Source organism: Amphibalanus amphitrite, unplaced genomic scaffold, assembly GCF_019059575.1.
Source record: "Amphibalanus amphitrite isolate SeventyFive unplaced genomic scaffold, NRLGWU_Aamphi_draft 000939F_arrow, whole genome shotgun sequence".
In the NCBI taxonomy this organism is placed as follows: domain Eukaryota; kingdom Metazoa; phylum Arthropoda; class Thecostraca; order Balanomorpha; family Balanidae; genus Amphibalanus; species Amphibalanus amphitrite.
This window is the reverse complement of record NW_024882433.1, coordinates 169,840-189,562: the sequence shown is the minus strand read 5'-3', so window position 1 is coordinate 189,562 and position 19,723 is coordinate 169,840. Positions and strand designations below refer to the sequence as shown.

The following is a 19,723-nucleotide window of genomic DNA, read 5'->3' as shown; positions in this document are numbered from 1 at the left end:
CTCCGCATCCCTCTGCCTCCTCTCCTCTTCCCTCCGTCTCTCATCCTCTCCTACCTCTTCCCATTCCCTTCTTCTATCTCCTCCCGTCCCCATCACCCTGCCTGGCGTCTGACCGGTCGGCCGGCCTGCCCCTAATCCCCCTCCGCCGGCCGTGGTCTGACCGGCTCCGGCTCGGGCGGCGGCAGGCCTCGATGGCCGAGGCGGAGGGCCGCGCCGGCCGCCGGCTGGCCGAGCTGCGCGAACAGTGTCAGCTGGAGCAGCAGGCCAAGGCCCACATGGAGGAGGCGCTGCGCACAGACCTCGAGGAGCGAGACGAGCTGGTCAAGCTGCTCACCATGAAGGTAGCCGGCGGTGACCAGGGGCACTCCTTGCACAGAGGTCGTGGATATGTCATTGGGAGCATGGCAGGTGTTGCATGGCTCACTCGGTCGGCAACGGTAGTGACTAAGCTAACAGTACTCATGTTACACCAAGGGTGCCTGCTTGTGGCAGTTTGCTTAGCTGCTACATCTTGCTAGCTTCAACTGCTTTGCATGCCGGGGGCTTAGGCTAAGTTTTGTCACTGACCCTGAGTTTAGGGTAGGCTGCGTTACTGGCAGCTTTGGGCACTTTGGTGTGTTGTGTGATAAGATACACATGCACAGCTCGGCAAGGTCACCTCTTTAGAGATGCCATCTTTTTTTCGTAATAGCTTTATTGAAACCAGCACTGGTCTGTCCATAGCTTTAGAATGGTTCATTTTGGTTTTTGTGTACGTGTGCACTGTGCACATACGCTCACCATAAAAGGAGGGATATTCACCTCTCACACGCACGTCGCACATGGCTCGTCTATGGCCAATGCACCGGCTCGTACGTGCTCTGTTTATGCTTATATTTTTGTCGTAGCCTTTAGCGATAGCCTTTAACCTTGTATTGTTAGTGCTGCGGATTTTGTGCTAGTGCTGGGGAAAACAATACATGTCCTAAGTCGTAAGGACGAAATGTATGAAGCGTTAAAATTTTGAAGGTTGCAGTTCTGAAAATGGCCTGGCGATGATTCCCGGTGAAAAAACTAGCTCCACATGTCTCGATGCATCCCCCTTCGTCGCCGATATAATTGATTAACCTCCTCACACCTATATGCTTTGTGAAAAGCTATCTATCCGTTCAATCGTTTTAATAAATAGGATAGGTATGCACGCGTTTTTCTGCAAGTTGCAACTACTAAGTTTCTTATCACGCTTGGCCATTTGACTGTTACTTAACGGCCTTCTGTGATTGGCCTTCTCACCATTCGAGGTTATTAGATGAATAGATGAAGGATATACAACCGTGCTCACTGAAGCGCCATCGACGCTTGTAAGGTCAGTAGTAGTAGTGAGGACAGGCGTGTCTGTCTCCTGCGCGCCTGTCGCCGATGTTTGTGGTGTTGGTGTTTGGTGAAGTGAGGCGTGTGGCTCCCACAGGTGAAGCTCCTGCGAGAGGGCGCAGACGAGGAGCCGGCGGTGAGCCCCGGCTCCGACCAGAACGGCTCCGCGGGGCAGACGGCAGAGTCGGCCGCCGAGACCCTACAGCTGAGAGGTGAGCCTGTTATCACACACATACTCACGTAGGGCATCCGAGACTCTCCAACTGAGAGCTGAACTCACCCATAAACGCATATGTACTCGTATACGTATGACGTGGGGTATGAAGTGACATGTATGCACCAGAGATCCACCCCGCCGCATTTCCATCACATTCCTTCTTACTGGCCATGGAAGGTCGGATGAGCGCTAACACTTTGCCGTCGCCTGAGGAGCCTCTACAAAGTCAAGAAAGCAAGGCTCCTGAAAGTCGCTTTTGAAGGCAGATACACTGCTGTCGCGGACCGCGGTATCCTATCTTATCGTGTACAGCTGCGAACGGGTGGCGGCTGTTTGCTAACGAACAATAAATTCCATATCTTTCCGGTGGTTCAACTCGCGTACCGGGGGTCTACGTTATATCTATGTATTTGATACGCCTTCTTATCACTTGCGGCAGTTTGGTTGATCGTTGTTTGTGATCGTTTTATTATTAAATTGGCTGGATATATTCTCCTGGCTATTTCGTCAACACTCGCATTGCATGTACGCATACCCTTCACATCCGTTCATGCCCTTGCCTCCGGCCAAGTGTCTCAGTTCCGTGTCGGCGGCGGCGGGCCTCCGTAAATAACCTGTGACCGGCGCGGAGGCGTCAGTCGCCCCGCCGTCGCCTCCTTCCGTCCCCGGTGGCCCGGCCCCGACCGGCCGACGGCGCGTCGCTGACGCTGACCGATCCGCCAATCGATCACACTGACCCGGCACTAATGCAGGAACGGGGAGGTTTTAAAGTGTTCGACTTCTTGTTAGACGACTTGATCTGGGAGTTGACGAGTTAGGTCAGATTGATTTAGTCGGTACAAAGTACAAACATTGCTGAACGGGATTCTTTGTGTTTGGACGTTTCGCCAGTCAGGGTAAGACTTCTTGGTCGATGTGAGTGAGAGAGTCGGTTTCTGAATGACAGCGGTGTGGGGGATGCCAATGAATGGCCGGATCACATGGCATTTCGGCTGAAAAATCGCCGGAACGGTATAAAATCTGAATGCGTTCCCATAAATATTTGACGGACTTCCGGTTTCTCCCACTCGCCAAGACTGGAGCGACCAAGGCTGGGGCTACCTATCAACCGGTTCTATCCCACCTGCTAGACGCCTGCTAGCGCCTACCCCAAGCCGCTTGCCGCTACGGTCTTGTAGTTTCACTGCTCTTGGAGTCGGGTACGGTACGAGTTTCCATTCCTGAGCTTAGAGCATGGTCAGAGCTCTGGTTTTAGGGCATTTTGGTTTCCAATGAATATCATCTCTTCCCTTCCTTCCTGTCTCCACCCTGTTGTCCTACCCCTGTCCGTGCGTGTCCTTTGGTGACAGTCGCAGTCGTCCTTCCGCCGGTTGGTCGTCGACACGGGACGCGCGGAGCGCCGCCTATAAATAGCCGCCCTACCGGCGCGCGGCGGGCCGGCCGTCTCGGCTGCCAGCTGGAGTGGCACGCCGGCACCGGTGGCGTGGGTGGTGACGCCGCCGCTCCGCCGCTCCGCCATGGCCGCGCTCAGTCGCACTCTGTTCCTGCTGGCCCTCACCGACGGGGTGCTCGTGTTCTGGGTTCTGGTGCTCTTCTGGTACCGGTGGCGGGTGCTCAGTGCTCCGGCGCCCTCCGCCGAAAACGAAGAGCTCCTCTACGACGGTGACGAGTGATTACGGGGACCGGTGACAGTGTTGTGCGGGCTGGCTTTCAGGACTGTGAAAGCCGGCCTCAAGGCGGTGCGGCCGGCCTCAGGACATCGCTGGCCGACCTCAACATAGCGCGAACTGCCTTCAAGACAGCGCGACCTGACTTCAGTGATGCGTGCAACCACTGTGGACCGATCGACTGAAGTCGGAACGATGGGATAGGCGGCTGGCGGACCTGTCGAGCAGCCGGGCAACCCGCGCTCCGTGCTCTTGGGAGGCCGAAAGGTGCTGGTTGGTCGCGGGTCGGGCCGAGCCGTATTGAAGGTTTGGACGGTGTTTTGCCAGCCAATGAACGCTCAGTATTGACTTTGCTAAGGACTTGCCTCGGCTAGACCTCGGCACATCTATGCCAAAGACTGCTCTGGTCCAAAGCCGCAGCGAGACCTCTCCGTGATCCAGGTATATGAATTCACGCGTGTGTGAGTCAGTTGATCATTCTGCCTTCGGGGTTGTTCGTTGAGTTGTTCACACATGTCCAGCTGTCCGTACCAATCTGTCGGCACTGTGGAGCGCTGACCAGTTGTTTTGATATGCGTCATCGGCATAGCAGCTTTTGTTTGTGTAGCCCGGCACGAGATCAGTGTTTGACTGGCAGGTAATCGACATCCATTCACTCGACTGCCCCCTCCCCTCGGCCTTGGAGTGGTTGCCAGACTGCTCCCCCCTCCCCATCATCCTCCATTAACCTGTGAATCTGTCCCGCTTTTCCTCGTTCTTCCTTTGGAATACGGTCCCTGTTATTCTGAATTCAATGTCTTGTCACACTCTTATACTTCACTTTTATCCAATCGGAATCATCTCAAAGTTATAAATTGCAAATTATATTTCAACGTTCAACAATTGCGTTTTTTAGTGTGGTGAACAAAAACCAATTATTACATGCACTTCACAAGCAGCAACATTTTCCAAGCTATCCTGCAATATAAGACAAACCAAAACAATGATTTTGTTTATTATCGCAATAAATGAACGGGTGCTTACGATACGGGGAGGTTAACGGAAAATAGTTGACTCACTCGACAGAACTACAGTAACATTAGCAGTAACAGTAGGTAGTCAGTAACCGATGCGGTTTCTTATTTATGGACTGATGTCCCTGCGTGTTTCGCAAACTGATAACGGAGGGTCCTTGACTCCTTCTGTTGTGGAACAAACGAATCTTAACGCACCCTAGTTGCTATCGCTGATATGGTCCCTCTCGATTCGTGTTTTCCTGAGCTGGTGTGCAGGCTCACAGTTCCGTTGTCCGGCACTGTGTGCGTCCCCCGAGCTTTCCGTGATCTGGTCGTTCCTTGCTGTTTCAGCCAAAATACGACAGCAGGAGGAGCTACTGGGCAAGTGTCGAGACAGCATCCAGCAGAACGTTACCCGTGCGGCCAGTCTCAGTGCCGAGAACGAGCAGCTTCGTCACCAGTTGACTGCCACACAGGTACGTTTGTGCGCGTGTGTGTGGTCCCTCACAGGCTGTCACTGGATGGTAACTAGTCACACGACGTAAAGGAGTGTGTAATGCAGATGTAGTACGCCACAGTTTTGACGGGTGGTGGGTGGTTGTTGCGAATGGCTGGCCTGGCAGGCAGTGGGTGGTTGGCGAGAGCGGCTCATATTTGAGGGCACCTCACTGGGCGGGCAGAGAGCGGCGGCAGGTGGCGCTCTGTACGGTCGAGTGTCGCCCTCTGCGGTGGCGTAGCGGCCACTGTGTTGGACACTAGCGACACACGGTGACCAAACAGTACAATAGCAGTGGCGCTCCTAAACGACGGCTGAGCAAGACAGCGACACACGGCGGCACAATAGTACAGCGACAGTGGCGTCCCAGAACGGTGGACTTCACCAGATCAGCGGTCATCGCACTGTCCGAGCGGCGCAGCAAGCCTCTATCGATTTGAGTTATGTTATGCGTCAGTTCACCAATAGAAGAGCCCGTATTGAACAGTAATGCAGCCAACAATCTGCTAATATCAAATGACTTCATTAGGGGCATTGTTGTCCTCTTCGATATTGGGACTCGGTCCAGCCTCAAATTACGTTTCAAAGGGCCTGCTACCGATTCCGAGATTGTTGATCGTGCTGAAATGATCACCGTGCTGGTCAGCAATCTACCGGCCCTGGCTGGTGCTGAATCACGTGCCCGACATGGCTGGTGCTGTAAATGCAGCCCAGAAACATCGTGTCGAAAGCTTGTATCGAGCTGTTTCGAGGCAGTCGAAAAGCGTTCCGAACCTCTTTCCAGCAATGCTATTAAGGCATTCAAACGTCGCTCGAGAGCCTGTGACATGGCCCACCAAAGGTACCACCATCAGCACCGTGCCAAATCCTGAATGCCTCTCGCTGTGCAGCGGTGCAGTAGATAAGGAGCGAGCAGATAAAGGAACGTGATGTCCTCACTCCTCGTGGGGTCCAAGGCAATTGACAGATAACCAGACGTTTTTCACACGACTCCAAAATAGCGCGATTCCTGTGGTTGGGCGTGAGCGTAGACTTTATTTTATGAGGACCACAGCTTAATCAAGTGTCGAAATTACTTTTTTAGAAACCCGTCGTCGTTCGGCTGGTGAATTCGTTTTTACGGGATATCAGGATTTGTCCTCCACAATGGACATCTCAATGGACATCTTGCCCGGTTGTGCCGATCGACTGCCAGCCTGCGATTTGCCTGTCTGGCTGCCGGTCAACAGACTGGCATTCATTGACTGCTGGCCACCGTTTATCATTATTATTATATATTATGTCATTATATTTTCCTGTCATCTTATAGTTATTTGTCCTCCTTGCTGTCCATTTGATGGTCATCATTCGATCTTCCCGCCGGTCATTTGACGGCCATCATTCGATCTGCCCGCCTGGCGCCGGTCATCTGACGGTCATCATTCGATGGCGCTCTGTCAGAGGGCAGCTCGTTTTGGACACCGTGTCGGCGCCCCGGCAGAGTGCCAGGGGCTCTCCTGCCCGGCCGGCCGGCCGCTCGCCAGCGGCTGGGACGCTCTACTCCGTGGACGACAGCGGCTCGGACGAGGCCAGGCGGTGGTTCTGTTCGGTGGGGCGCGCGCGAGGGGAAGGCCGTGAGAGTGTGATTCGAACGCCGGGCCGGTGATCAAACGGTGACTGACGTTGGGATAACAGACAATGGAGACGGCCGAACAGACAGTGGAGGGGGTCGAACGGACTGGCACGGCTGGCCAGGAAGCCGCCACAGATACCCAGCCGAGCGCCGCAGGAGATTCACCAACAGTCACAGCTGACCAACCGGCTGCTTCAACTGACCCTCCAGCTACCTCTGTAGACTCGCCAGCCGCCGCAGCCGATCCTCCAGCCGCCAAAACTGACACTCCAGCCGCCGCAGGCACTGATGCCTCGGACTCAGTCAAACCCAAGAAGAAGGTCGTCAAGAAAGTGGTTCGCAAGAAGAAGGTTGCCCCCAAGGAGATACGAGAGGCGACACCGGAGCCATCAGCGGCGGCGGCGGCGGGCGGTGCCGAACAGCCGGAGCCCGAGCGGCGGCCACCGGCGGCTGAGGTGGCTGAGGCGGTGCGTCGGCAGGTCGAGGAGACGGCACAGAGTCGCCAGGCGCTGGAGCTCGCCGGTAGCCAGTGCCGGGAGGCGGCCGAGGCAGAGCGGCCGGCCTACACCTGTCAGCCGGCCGACTGGAACCTGCGCGCCGCCGCTGGTGACGACGAACGGATCCAGGTAGCTAGGGGCAGGGCTGCGGAGTCGATGGATTTTTGGCGACACCGACTCCGACTCCGACTCCGGCTTTCAAAAACCAGCTCCGACTCCAACTCCGACTCCGGGCAGAATTGTCGACTCCGACCGACTCCAACTCCCGACTCCGACTCCGCAGACCTAGCAGGGCTGCGGAGTCGACAGCTTTTCGGTGACTCCGACTCCGACTCCGGCTCGGGTTTCTAAAATCGACTCCGACTCCGACTCCGACTCCGGTCACAACTGTCGACTCCGACCGACTCCGACTCCAACTCCGCAGCCCTGGCTAGGGGGATGGCTATACTGGGGAAGGGAGCAATTCTTACGGCTGGGTACCTTTATATGGTATCTGTTATGCGTGAGTGCGTAGTTTCCAGCCACCCCTCGTAGCCCCTTCTACGTTCAGACCCCCTCCAGCCCCTTTTACCTCAAGTATCAGGTGTTTTTCTATGTTCGTGCTCCCTACTTCGATGTTGGCAAGTGATCGAAAACATGCAGGCTCACCATTTATCACAACTACACAATTTTAGGATCATATGAGTCAGTTTTGCGCAGCATGCAATAGGAGGCATAATGAAATGCTCAAAAGCTGGACAACCAACACAAAAACAGCGAAGACATCGGCTGCATGCTGCGTGACCTCAGATACGTCTCGGATATTAAAGAGCAGCATTATGCAGTCCGAGATCCGCCATACTATTTTCGTCGAAATTACATGTAATAAATATTTTTTCTGCGGATGTTCTACGTGATGACACCCCGATAGTTTCAAAAGGTCCTAAGCGTGTGACCAGTGCGATCCCAATGTTTCCATGTTTGTTTTCTCTCAGTTGGTTTGTTTCCATGCATAATGAGTCTTCCCCGAAAATAGCAGACTCCCCAAAGACACGTGTGTAATCGTTGCCAGTTCAGTTTACGGTATGGCCATTTCAGCCTTGGGAAGAACCGCCGGTCGGCGCCCCTTACGTCGTCGACCACTCAGGAAATTAGCCATTTCCGTTTACCGAAGTCCAGGTCCCGTGGCTTCCTCGAGACTCCCCAAAACACTCGGTCGGAATGTTTCCTGCCCTCCCGTGCAAACTTCTGCACGACCCTCCCCGTCTATACGGCAACTATCATTGCGCTGCCACCATCAGGGATTTATCCCGTGTCTCCGCCAGTCAGTGCCTGCCTGGCCTTTTGACTTTGATCGCTGGTTGCGGAAGTCCGCCGTGCATGTTGACCGTGATCTCCCCCTGGTGGTTCGCCGTGTATTTTGACCGTGACCGCCGTCCGCCGCCGGCCCGTCTCTCGCTCACGGGCCACGGCCGCCGTATTTCGGGTCTGGCCAGCAATGCGGCCGGGACCGGTGCCAGAGACAACAGCTGACTGAGGCGGCCGGCCCACCGGCCTCCCTCCGGCGGCCCCGGCCCATCGACGACGACCTTGTCTGTTTGAAGGAGCGTAGTTCGACACGCCGATGAATACGCGCATCGCTAACAGGTGCCGTGACAGGCGCGTCCGACGTGCTCGACTCGATCCCTGGGGAAACACAAGCGGATGACATGTCCTGACCAGAGAGGCCCGGCCCTGGGGACTCACATCGTCAGCTGTCACAGCCGTCCCGGGTCCAACGGACGGTCTCGACAGAAGCTGGCAACAGGTGGGCGTGGTTGCTGTGGCGGCCGCGAGAGGCGCCACTGTCGACTGTGACACAGATCTGCCGCTGCCTATCTAACACGGTGACGGATGGAATCTGGGCAGAACTGGCACCGCACCAGAATAGCACCGCCAAGGACCCGGCCTTAGTCACTAGTGCAGTGGGCCCAAACCAATTCTGAAACATTGTCAGAAAAAAAAATGTCGGCACAAACGGAATGTGACGAGTGTGAGTTGTGATATGTGACAAATGTTCGTTAGCTCGAATGTCTGTAGGCAGTGGTGTTCAATCTGTCTATATCTGACGATCTGACTGAAAGTGAACACATACAGAATGTCTTATACGTCGCAGTGTGCTGGAGACGGGTGGCATTCGCTCTGACTGCGTCTGATGGTCCAGTGTTTTATTTACAATCGCACTGAAAACACCGCTGTAAATTGGAGCAACTGAAAGCCGTGCTGTCCCATCTGTCTGTGTCTATCTGTCTGTGTATCTGGTTGTCTGTCTGTCTAATTGTGCTAAACTGTCTGTCTGCTGTATCGACAGGAGGCCCACCGCAGTGAGCTGGAGCGACTGGAGGCCGTGGTGACCGACCTCCGCCAGACGATGAGCTCGGCACAGCAGCAGCAGCAGGAGAGCGCCATGACCACCGCCGAACAAAAGGCCAAAATGCACCAGGAGCTGGAGCTCAAGGAGGCCCAGGTCAGTCCGATGGTCATCGTTAAACGGGACGCTATCAGCCAGCGACAGTCCATTGTTTTATTTTTAACTTTGAACTATGTAGTCTAGCACGGCGCATCTCTATATACTCCTACATATTCGGTGTGCGATTATTAGGTGAAATATGGCAGCACGCGGGTTGTTTTCTTTATAGTATCGGCCGTGTGTCTTACCCGTTTGGCTTACGGTAGTTTATGCTTCATTTTTCAGGTCCGTCAACTCCAGGAGGATGCCGAATCAAAACGAAAGGCGCTAGAGCAGCTTCAAAGTCGAGGTAATTCATGTTAGCCTGGGCAGTGGGCAGGCTACGCTAGCTAGCGAAAACTACTCGTCTGCTACTTTTCCTACTCTTCATCATGCTACTCTTGCTACTCATCTCTATTGTTGCTACTCTTCACAATCCCAAAATTATGATCAGCGTATTCAGGGTGTATCAAATGTCGACATGAAATGTGCAGAACTGCAGACCATGTGCTAGAGAGAAATGACCCAAGACAATCATGCTCAAGCACAGCCATTGGTCAATGTTCCAGCTCTATTTATTGCGTCTACGCACTCTGAACGGTTCTTAGGCCGTTTTGTCATTTCTCGTGCGTGCTCGTGCATATTGTCACACGGTTACTACTATTTGTTCCCCGTGACAGTCAGCTGGCGCACATCAGCAACATTATAGCAGCGCTCACGACCATAGCGTTACATCGTGTACGTTGTCTTGTTACAGTTGCCACACTCGAAACGGAAACGAGCCAGCTGCGCGAAACACACCGCCATCAGCTGGAGGAAGTGGAACGAGTATCGGAAGAAGAAAAGGCTGGTCTGGTGCAGGTGGGTATATTGTGGGGTCTGTAGGGTATGTGTGTGCCGCCATCAGCCGGTCTGGTGCTGGTGGGTCTGTAGGGTCTTGTGCTCTGTACTCGTAGAGTCTGTGGTTTACTGCCATCAGCCGGTTTGGTGCAAGTGGGTATGTAGCGTAGTGTCAGTCAACCTCCTTGCCAGACGTGTTGATGACAGCCCAGGTTTGGTGGACGACGGTACAACAGTGACAGTCCCCCCTCTCCCACTCCTCCGTCCCCATTAGCGTTCTTGTGTCTCCCGCTCGCTCTCCTGTCGTCCCATGTTCTCGCCTCGTGTCCGTGTCGGAATTCAGTGTCCCTCCTCTGACCGTCTGGCTAGGGCCCCGGTCGGACCAATTGGCCAGCTGCCGGGCCGGTGAGGTGACGCCGGTCCGGCCGATCTGGCACCGGCCACCGATAGCAGCCGTCCCCTGAAGTCGCTGGCCAGACGCCCGCTGTCCACATTAAACAAATAAACCGGCTATGAAATATTTTGTAGGTCTCGATGTTTCTATTTTAGATCGATAATGAAAGAGGAATCTCAGTCGCCTTGTAAGCCCGTAAGGTATATTGTTATATCGCATAAACTAAAACCACACCGTCAATGAGAATATCTTGTAAGACGCTTATATTGTAGGTCATCTACCTGTCCTTTCGAATTCCATCGGCTCTTGAGAATAAACGTAATTTTCGTTGTTGTGTTATCAGGAGCTGTCTCGGGCCAAGCAGGAGGCCCTGCGTCTGCTGGAGCAGGAACTGGAGGCGCGCCTGGCCGAACAGTGGGGCCGCCGGCTGCAGCTGCGTGAGGACGAACTCCGCGCCGAGATACGGGAGAAGGACGACCAGCTGCAGCTGGCGGCTGAGACGGAGCAGCTGCAGCGAGAGGCGGCAGCTGCCGGTCGCGAGCAGCCGCCGGACGACAGCACAGCGGTGAGGGAGCGGCTTCGAGAGTCGCAGGACGGGTGGCCGAGGAAGGGTCTAATGACTGTGATTAGGGTAGGATAGTTTTGTGGGTCGTCCGTCCCGATTCCGAGCGGCGACGCCGGAAACTTCTGGGGTTTGGCAGTCATTCACAGTTTGGACTTCTGGGCTATTTTCGTCTGCCTTTGTCATTCAGTATCAATCAGTAGGATGTTTGGCTGGCTAACGGTTTCCCCGCTTGATCTCGACCGTAACGACCTGCCCGACTGGCGTTGTGGTTAAGTGATGGTGTTTTTTTTTCTGTCTTTTCGTTCCCGACCGTATAATCTCTCAGCTTGCCTGGCTGACTGTGGCCTCTCTATTCCAGGACACAATTGACGCGCTGCGAGCTGAACAGGTGGCACTGGAGGCCCGTCTGAGACAGGCCGAACAGGCCCGGGACGAAGCCCGGGAATGTCTGCAGCAGGCCAACAAAGACGCCGAGGCCAGGCTCGAACAGAGCCGCAGAGAAGCCGAGGCCAAGCTAGAGGAAGTCCGAAAAGAGGCCGACGCAAAAATAGCGGAAGCTGAAGAGTTGCAGACTAGACTAAATGCAGCCAAGGCAGAGTTAGACGCTAAGGCAGAACAGGTGGTGAAAGAAGTCAGTAATGAAACTGAGGCTCAGAACGAAAAGGTCACTGAAGAAATTGAAGTGAAAGCCGATCAGCCTGCCGTAGAAACAGCGACTGTGCCTGAGGCCCAGCTGGAAGAGGTTAGAGCGCAGGCACGTCTTGAGACTGAATCCCAGCTAGAGGAGGCTCGGAAAGAAGCGGAAGCTCGTTTGGAGAAAGCCCAGAAAGATGCTGACGCCCGCGTTGAAGAGGCCGAGAAGGCTGCTGATGCCCGGGTGGAAGAGGCTAAGAAGGCTGCCGATGCGAGGCTCGAAGAAGTTCAAAGCGCTGCCGATGCCCGGGTGAAAGAAGCCGAGGAGACTGCTAAGAAGGCAGCAGACGCCCGGGTAGAAGAAGCCGAGAAGGTCGCTGAAGCCAAGGTGGAAGAGGCTACGAAGACTGCTCAAGAGGCCGCCGAGCTTCGTATAGAAGAGGCCAAGAAGGCGGCTGAAGAGGCTGCCAATGCCCGGGCAGAAGAGTCTCAGAAGGCTGCCGACGCCCGTCTGGAGGAGGCTGAAAAGGCCGCTAAAGAAGCCGCTGACGCCTGCCTAGAGGAGGCTCAGAAGGCCGCCGACGTCCGTCTGGAGGAAGCTCAGAAGGCCGCCGAGGCTCGATTGGAGGAGGCTCAGAAGGCCGCCGACGCTCGTCTGGAGGAGGCTCAGCGCCAGGCTGCCGCCCAGCTGGAGAGTGAGGTGGCTGCAGCCCGACAGAGTGCCAGCGCAGAGTACAGGTGACGTAAAACACACTGGCCTTGCAGTGGTCCGCCCCCCTCTCGTACACACCCTGGACTGTCTCACTGCCGTCCTCCGGTACAAAAACGTTTTGATATTTATCGGGGAGTACTTACTGCTTACGGAAGTATTTTTTATTACTGGGCCGGTTAGTGTTTTCAGATGTGCTATTTTGTTAAGATTGATGGCGGGTTAACCCTCGCCCGTATTGGTGTTTTTCCAGCCGCGAACGTATAAGGGGGGGGGGGCGTTGGACCCCCCCCCCTTGCCGTTTCGCCCCTGATCGAGCTGGAGCTTCGCGGAAAAAACAAGCGTGTTGCCCGTGACGAGAGGAAGCCGATGATACCTAATTTTAAGGTCCTAGGTCATTGGTTGACCTTGCAGGTCAGGTCAATGACCCAAAAGTCGGAAAATCGGGACCTGTTAGAACGTCGTTAAGTGTGGCTGCTATGGGGTTTTTCGGGGCGCTGATCACGAATATCATGTTAGTTTTGATCACAGATGATGTCTTTATGCATTTAGTCCAGGTCGGGTCGGGTCAGGTCAGGTCAGGTCAGGTCAACCAGTAGGGGTCCTGCCGGGTATTCCTAGTAGGTGTCAACCGCCTCTGACAGCTTCGTAACATGTTACGAGGCACCAAAACTACTTCGTAAATATTCATATGGTTGCTAAATTCGAATTCAGCTCCAAAAATTGGCCTAGAAACATGTAAAACTCGAAAAAGTGAACCGAGTTCACCAAAGGTCATTGACCTGACCTGACCTTCAGTTGACCTTGACACCCACCCTAATGCATGGGGGCAATATCATATCACATGTTTGAACGCTTGAAACCACGAAAAGACTGCAAACGCGCGGCTAATGCGAGCCGACATACGCCGAAACGCGATTCCGGCCAAACATGGTTTCGAAAAGTAGGTCACAGGTCAAAGGTCATTGGGGTCAGGGTCATGAAATTTTCAGGGTAGGTGTAAAATTGACTAACGCGAGGGTACTGAAAGTTTCGTCGCGATCGGCCGCTTTTTCGCGAGTTATTCGCGAAAAACCATGGGGGGGGGGTCCGTTCGACCCCCCCCCCCCTACCATGGGGGGGGGTCCGTTCGACCCCCCCCCCTATACGGGCGAGGGTTAATTATAGTACCTGGCACCCGGCTAGAACAGGTTGGCCTGTTCCTTCTTAATCCGAATTCTCAGCACGTTTGTGTTTATCGTTAACTTTTATTGCTGTACTTGGTTAGTAGGTGACTGTGAACATGTGTTGTACCCATAAGTGATGGTAACGTGCAACTCTTGATGCCACCAGTGCCCGGCTGGAGTCTCAGTCGCAGGCGGGGGCGAACAGCGCGGCCGAGCACGAGGCAGTCGTGTCCGAGCTGCGAGCTCAGCTGGAGGCGGAGCGGCGCCACTCTGCCGAGACCTCCGAGGAGCGCCGCCGGCTCGAGCGGCGCATGGAGCAGCTCTCGGGCGTGGTCCGCTCGCTGGAGGAGAGTCTGGGCGAGCTGAGCAACAAGTACGAGGCCGAGAGCCGGTCGGCGGCGGCGCTGGCGGCCGAGCGGGACCGGCTGAACGGACAGCTGGGCGGCGAGCGGCAGCAGCGGGACGACCAGCTGGCTGAACTGCGCGCGCAGCTCGAGCTGAACGCCGCCCGGCTCGGCGACTTCAGCAGCCAGGCGGCCGCTCTCAGCGACGCCAAGCGCGGCCTCGAGGAGAAGGTGGCGGCGCTCTCGGCGGCCGCCGACGCCGACCGGCAGCGCGCCGAGCAGGCTCTGGCTGAGCGGGAGCGCGAGCTGGCCGAGCTGCGACAGCGCGCCGAGACCGCCGAGCAGGCGCGGGACGAGCGCGACGCCCAGAAGACGGAGCTGGACGAGGCGCTACGTACGGCGCGCAGCGAGCTCGAGTCGACGGTAAGCGACCTGAGCGACATTGACGAGATGTCTGAGGGTTTCAGGCCGGACGTGCAGCGTCTGTCGGCGGAGGTGAGCCGACTCCAGACCAAACTTCACTCGCAGAAACAGCGCGCTGATCAGCTGCAGGATTCCAACGAGAAACTGACCAGCCGGCTGCTCCAGATGGAGAAAATCGCCCTCAAGGTCGAGCTGGTCGAGAATGAGAACCAGAACCTGAAGGGTGAGCTGGCCTTCGAGCGGGAGCGAGGCCGCAAGCACCGGGACCGCGTCAAGGTGCTGAAGAGCCTGCACGCTGTGACCAAGGACGAGGTGACCGGCATCCAGGCCGACTTCAGTCTGGTACAGGACGAGGTGCAGAGTATCCGCGCGTCACTGACGGAGCGGCTGGAGCGCGTGCAGCAGCAGGGACACTCCCTGGAGCAGCTGCAGCACAAGCTGGACCAGGCCATGGCCGAGAAGGCACAGCTGCGCGCCCAGCTGGAGACCGGCATCGAGAAGAAGGAGCACGAGCAGCGCGACATGATGCAGGCGCTGGAGAAACTCGGCCGCGAGATCGAGACGTACAAGGCCGAGTGCCGCGACCTGGGCTCGTCGGACGACCGGCCGGCGGACGGCGCGGACACGGCAGAGGCGGACCCGGCCGCTGGGGACTCGGAGACAGCCGGCGGGGATCCGGAGACGGAACGAGCCGACGCTCTGCGCAGTGAGCTGGCCGGCCTGCAGAAGGTCTCCGAGACGTACCGTCTGCAGCTGGCCGAGCTGCAGGCGCAGCTGGACGAGGCAGCCCGGCAGCGGCAGCTGATCGAGCTGGAGAAGAAGTGTCTGCAGGAGCGGCTGCAGCAGCAGCAGCGAGATAAGGACGACGTCTCGCTGAAGATGGACGCGCTCTGTTCGGACACCAACTCGGTGCTGACCCAGCTGAGGGAGGAGAACGCTGAGCTGCGTGGCCAGGTGGAGTCGGAGCGGAGCCGCGCCGCCGAGCTGGCCACTCAGCTGGCAGCGGTCGAGACGGATAGGAAACGGGTCGACCGGGACATCGCCGACGCCGGTCTCGACAAGGACACGCTGGCAGCCAGGATCGCGCTCTTCAAACAGCAGCTCAAGGAGCAGTCGGAGCTAATTGACTGCTACAAGTATGAGATCAGCACGCTGAAAACCAACTACGACAGTCTGGAGTCTGAGGTGAAACGTCAGGAGGAGCTCACCGCATCTCTGCGCGCTGTTAATGTCGAGATCGACAGAAAGCTCAATGCCGAAAAAGAGCTTAAAAAAAACTTCGAGGAGAAATTGAATCAGACGTTGACGGAAGTAGCGCAGCTTCAGTGTAGTATGCAGGAGCTGCGTGCGAAGAATGCTTCTTTAGAGGAGCAATTAGTGAGTGCGCGTGCTGTGAAACCTTTAGAAAGTGAGACCCCGTCCGTAGAGACCACACAAGTGGAACAGGAGAAGGTAATGTCTTCGTATGAGCCACTGTGTCAGGAGTCGGTGTCTCCAGCAGGCGATGCTGGGGACAAAGAAGTGACCGAGTTTGTGGAATGTCCGAATGTTGTGGAGAGAGTAGAGCTGTGCGAAGCGGTTCCCAAGAGTGGCAATCCCCCGGCGCTGGAGTCGGCAGGACAGGACAGTGGGGCATCATTGAAGGCGCGGGATCTACACCAGCTGAATGTGGAATTAGAGGCTCGCTGTCAGGCGGCGGAGAGCCGCATCACCGCGCTGGCCGCCGAACTGGAGCAGACCTCAGCTGAACTGACACGTCTGCGTCTGCGCCAGAGCAGCTCGGACTCCGAGCCGAGGGACCCGGAGGCCGAGGAGTCGGCCCAGGGCGGTCAGCTCGGCGCAGGACTGGATGAGATGATGTTACTGCAGCAGGGCAGACTCACCGAGCTGACGCGGCGCTCTGAGGAGCTGGCCGACGACAACCACCGGCTGGTGGCTGCCCTGAGCGCCTGCTCCATTGAAATGGACGCGCTACGGGCGGAGTTGGAGCAAGTGGCGGCTGAGAAGGCGATACTGGAGGCGGCAGCCGCCGTGTCCGACTCTGCGACCTCCCCAACTACCGCGACAGACTCAGCAACCGTTTCTAACGCACCCGACTCAACAACCGCTGCTACAGCGTCTGAGCCCATGCCCGCCCCTGTGCCAGACTCCACGGCCTCCGCCTGCGACACCGTGTCCTCCGTCACCGCCGCTCTGGAGGAGGAGCGCAGTCGTCTGAGTGCCGAGTTCGACGCTCTTCAGCTGGTGTATGAAAACACCTCCGTCACCCTGGAGGAAACCACCGAGCGGCTGCGGCGAGCAGAAGACGACAAAGCCCACCTGCGCCGAGTGCTGGACAATCAACGCGAGGAAATGGCCGCCAAGACTGAAGAGTTTGACGAGCGTCTACAGGAATATCTTCGAGAGATCACCAACAAAAACGAGGAGATCGCCGTGTTTCTGGCAGAGCTGAAGACCAACCAGGACGAGATGGCGGATGCTCGCGCGGAGGTGGACAGAATGCAGGAGCTGGTGCGAACCAAGGAGACCGCTTTACGGGCGGTTAGCGGAGAGCTGGCCGCTGCCAAGACGCGGCTCCACACCGAGTGCGAGCGTTTCCTGGCCAGGGAGTCGGAGCTGGCGCGGAAGCTACAGGAGGAGAAGGAGCGCTTCATCAGCCAGCTGACGGAGGTGCGAGAGACGATGCGGACCTCGATTGACACCATGCAGGCGAAAATTCAGCAGCTGAACGGCCTGCTCAAGAGTCAGGACCTGGCACACCACGTGGAGCTGAGCCGCCTACGCTGCGACTATGAGCAGCGTCTGGAGGCGCTGCAGCAGGCGCTGGCGGCGCTGCGCTCCCAGTGCGACCACACCATCGCCGAGCTGATCGCCTCGCACCGGCGGCAGCTGGACGAGCTCAGCCAGCAGCTGGAGCGGACGCGGCTCGAGCTCGAGCAGCTGGCCACGCAGCGGCAGCAGTGTTTCGACGAGGCGCAGTCGGACGCGGACGCGCGCCTGTCAGCGGTCACTGCCGAGCACCGGCAGGCCATGGAGCGCCTGCAGAGCCAGCACGAGGCCAGCGTGCGCCGACTGCGCGACGAGTACGAGCAGCGCGTGCAGCAGCTGAGCTGCCGCGCCGAGGAGGGCCGCCAGAAGTACCAGCGCAGCCTGGCGTCGGCCGAGGGCCGGCTCCAGGCGCTGGAGGCCGAACTGGCAGAGGCGCGGCGCCGACACCAGCTCAGCGAGCAGGCGCTGGAGCAGGAACACCGCGAGGAGCTGGCCGCCCTGGTGCGCAGTCAGAGCTACCTGGCCGGCGCCGGGGACGAGGAGAGTGACGAGGTCAGTCGGGCCGAGGGCCGAGTACCGGCGCAGCAGCCGTCCGAGCTGGTCCTGTGTGACTAACAGCAGCGACTGCGCCTGGAGTGCGCCAGCGTAACAGTGGAGTGTGCGCCCCGCATAAAGACCTGCACCGACCGAGACCGGCATCGAAGTAGCATTGAGTCCTGCCTGCAACCTGTGGACCCCGTAGTTTCTCAATTAGCCATTGGATTGGAGCCACGCGTGACTACTGAATACCAAGTACAGATGTAGTTTACACTAGAAACTTGAGACCATCGTGTGCTTTCGTGTATGCTTGAAATGCCTCTAAGCATTGCAATGCTCAAATTCAGATTCGTTGAAATAACATCCAATTTGTATGGGTCCAATCATACCAGGTGACTGTCAAGTACATCATCTGGTCAGATTGAGGCTGATTTTGGGCAATTTTTGGGCGTTTTTTACGTACCCTGGTCAGCTTATCCCTATTCCCCTTTGACTAACGGCCTGCACCATTGACCTGGCCCGGCGGCCGCCTCCAGCCGGTACTGCGTGTGCCCTTTACCCTGTGGCTGATGTGCTCTAGCCCGCGCCCGGCTGGGGGTCCTGGATTTCCACGCCCTGCTGGGGGGGGGGGGTGTTTGAACACCCCCCCCCCCCTTGTAACTCGGCTCCTGGGCCACGTAGCGATACGCGGAAGGCGGCGTTCGAAAGAGCGTCAAAAATAATGACGAAATCACTTCGGTCAATTTTTTGGTCAGGTCAAAGGTCAGGTCACCAGAGGTCATTGAAGGCAAAATTTCGCCGATTTCCAGGTCGAATGTCGAAAACTTCCAAGAAGCCAACGCATAACTCGGGAACCAATAGAGCTACAGCGCCGCAGAAAAGCGCATTCGATAGCCCTATTAACGCCCTTTCTGAGTAATTCTCTCAGATTTGACCTAACGTCAACGGTTTTGCCTGCAGGGGGCAAAAACTGCAAAAATAGCCGATTTTTTCGAAAACAGTTCTTCTGCAATAACTTTTGACCCAAGCCTTGTACGAGCTTACTTTTACCGGCATCGTGTTCCTCTCGTCAAGACGCATCGAATGAACTATAACTTGACCTTGAAAGGTCAACTTGAAAATTTGACCTCAGGTCAAGGTCATGACCTGACCGGAAAGGGTCATGTTGCATATCAGTCGATCCGTATCGTCGAGCTGAACACATCTAAGGCGTTTTCATTGCTCTAGCATGCTTCTATCAAAAGTTATTTGCGAAAAACTGTTAGATACCATTCGTGACCTAAGATGACCTCAGGGCATAAACAAGGGTCACGGACACCATTTTCATGTTCAGTGTGTCTAAACCACTGGTAATTCGGTGTTTGGGAGTGTTTATAATGTCTTGCATCCAAAAGAGGCGCATTTCAATTTTCTCCCATTGACTTATAATGGCGAGGTCGCAAAATTGACCTGACCTTAGGTCATCGATATCAAAATTCTGAGATATACATTTTGTACATGCTATTGCCCTTAGCAATCGCTGAAAGTTTCAAAGCGATCGGTCACTCGGTGTAGCTATGGCAGACATTGAAAGTTTTTATGAGGTGAGGTCACTTCAAGTGACCTGGTGACCTGACCTTGAATGACCTTGGTCTGAAATTTTCACAACATGTGTAGAATTGATGTATGATAAGGTGTACCAAAAACGGCGGCGCTCCGCGCCGCCGTTTTTGAGATATTCGCGAAAAACCACAAGGGGGGGTGTTCAAACACCCCCCCCCCCCAGCAGGGCGCGGGCTAGGAAACGATGTGTTTGGTGCTGACAACAGAGCTATCCCTAGTCTAACACTTGATGCTTTCAAGCGTTGTGCGTTACTGTTTTATGTGTGTGCCCATTAGAAATGTGTCGACGATACCTTATTTATTGGTAACTTGTGTGCAGCTTCTGCTGTCATTGAAGCTTTGTTTTGACTAAAGTCCATTGTCAGTTAATTTGACATGTGCATGAACAATGACTGATTCATAACAAATATTTTTGCAAATCAGTTGACCGATAAATATAC

The 19,723-nt window shown here is 55.9% G+C and overlaps 1 protein-coding gene across 6 annotated transcripts in view; it reads left to right on the top strand.

Moving 5' to 3' along the window:
- LOC122368329 (golgin subfamily A member 4-like) overlaps positions 1 to 19,723 on the top strand; it is a 44,712-nt gene that overhangs the window by 9,216 nt on the left and 15,773 nt on the right. For 5 of the 6 annotated variants that reach the window (XM_043342168.1, XM_043342167.1, XM_043342166.1 and 2 more), the window contains exons 5-13: positions 186 to 341; positions 1,448 to 1,562; positions 4,581 to 4,705; positions 9,164 to 9,319; positions 9,548 to 9,611; positions 10,059 to 10,162; positions 10,879 to 11,100; positions 11,459 to 12,471; positions 13,775 to 17,696. In XM_043342168.1, the coding sequence (XP_043198103.1) occupies positions 186 to 341; positions 1,448 to 1,562; positions 4,581 to 4,705; positions 9,164 to 9,319; positions 9,548 to 9,611; positions 10,059 to 10,162; positions 10,879 to 11,100; positions 11,459 to 12,471; positions 13,775 to 17,696 (5,877 nt within the window). The remainder of the gene's footprint in view (positions 1 to 185; positions 342 to 1,447; positions 1,563 to 4,580; positions 4,706 to 9,163; positions 9,320 to 9,547; positions 9,612 to 10,058; positions 10,163 to 10,878; positions 11,101 to 11,458; positions 12,472 to 13,774; positions 17,697 to 19,723) is intronic. The other variant, XM_043342164.1, reaches the window with a different exon arrangement.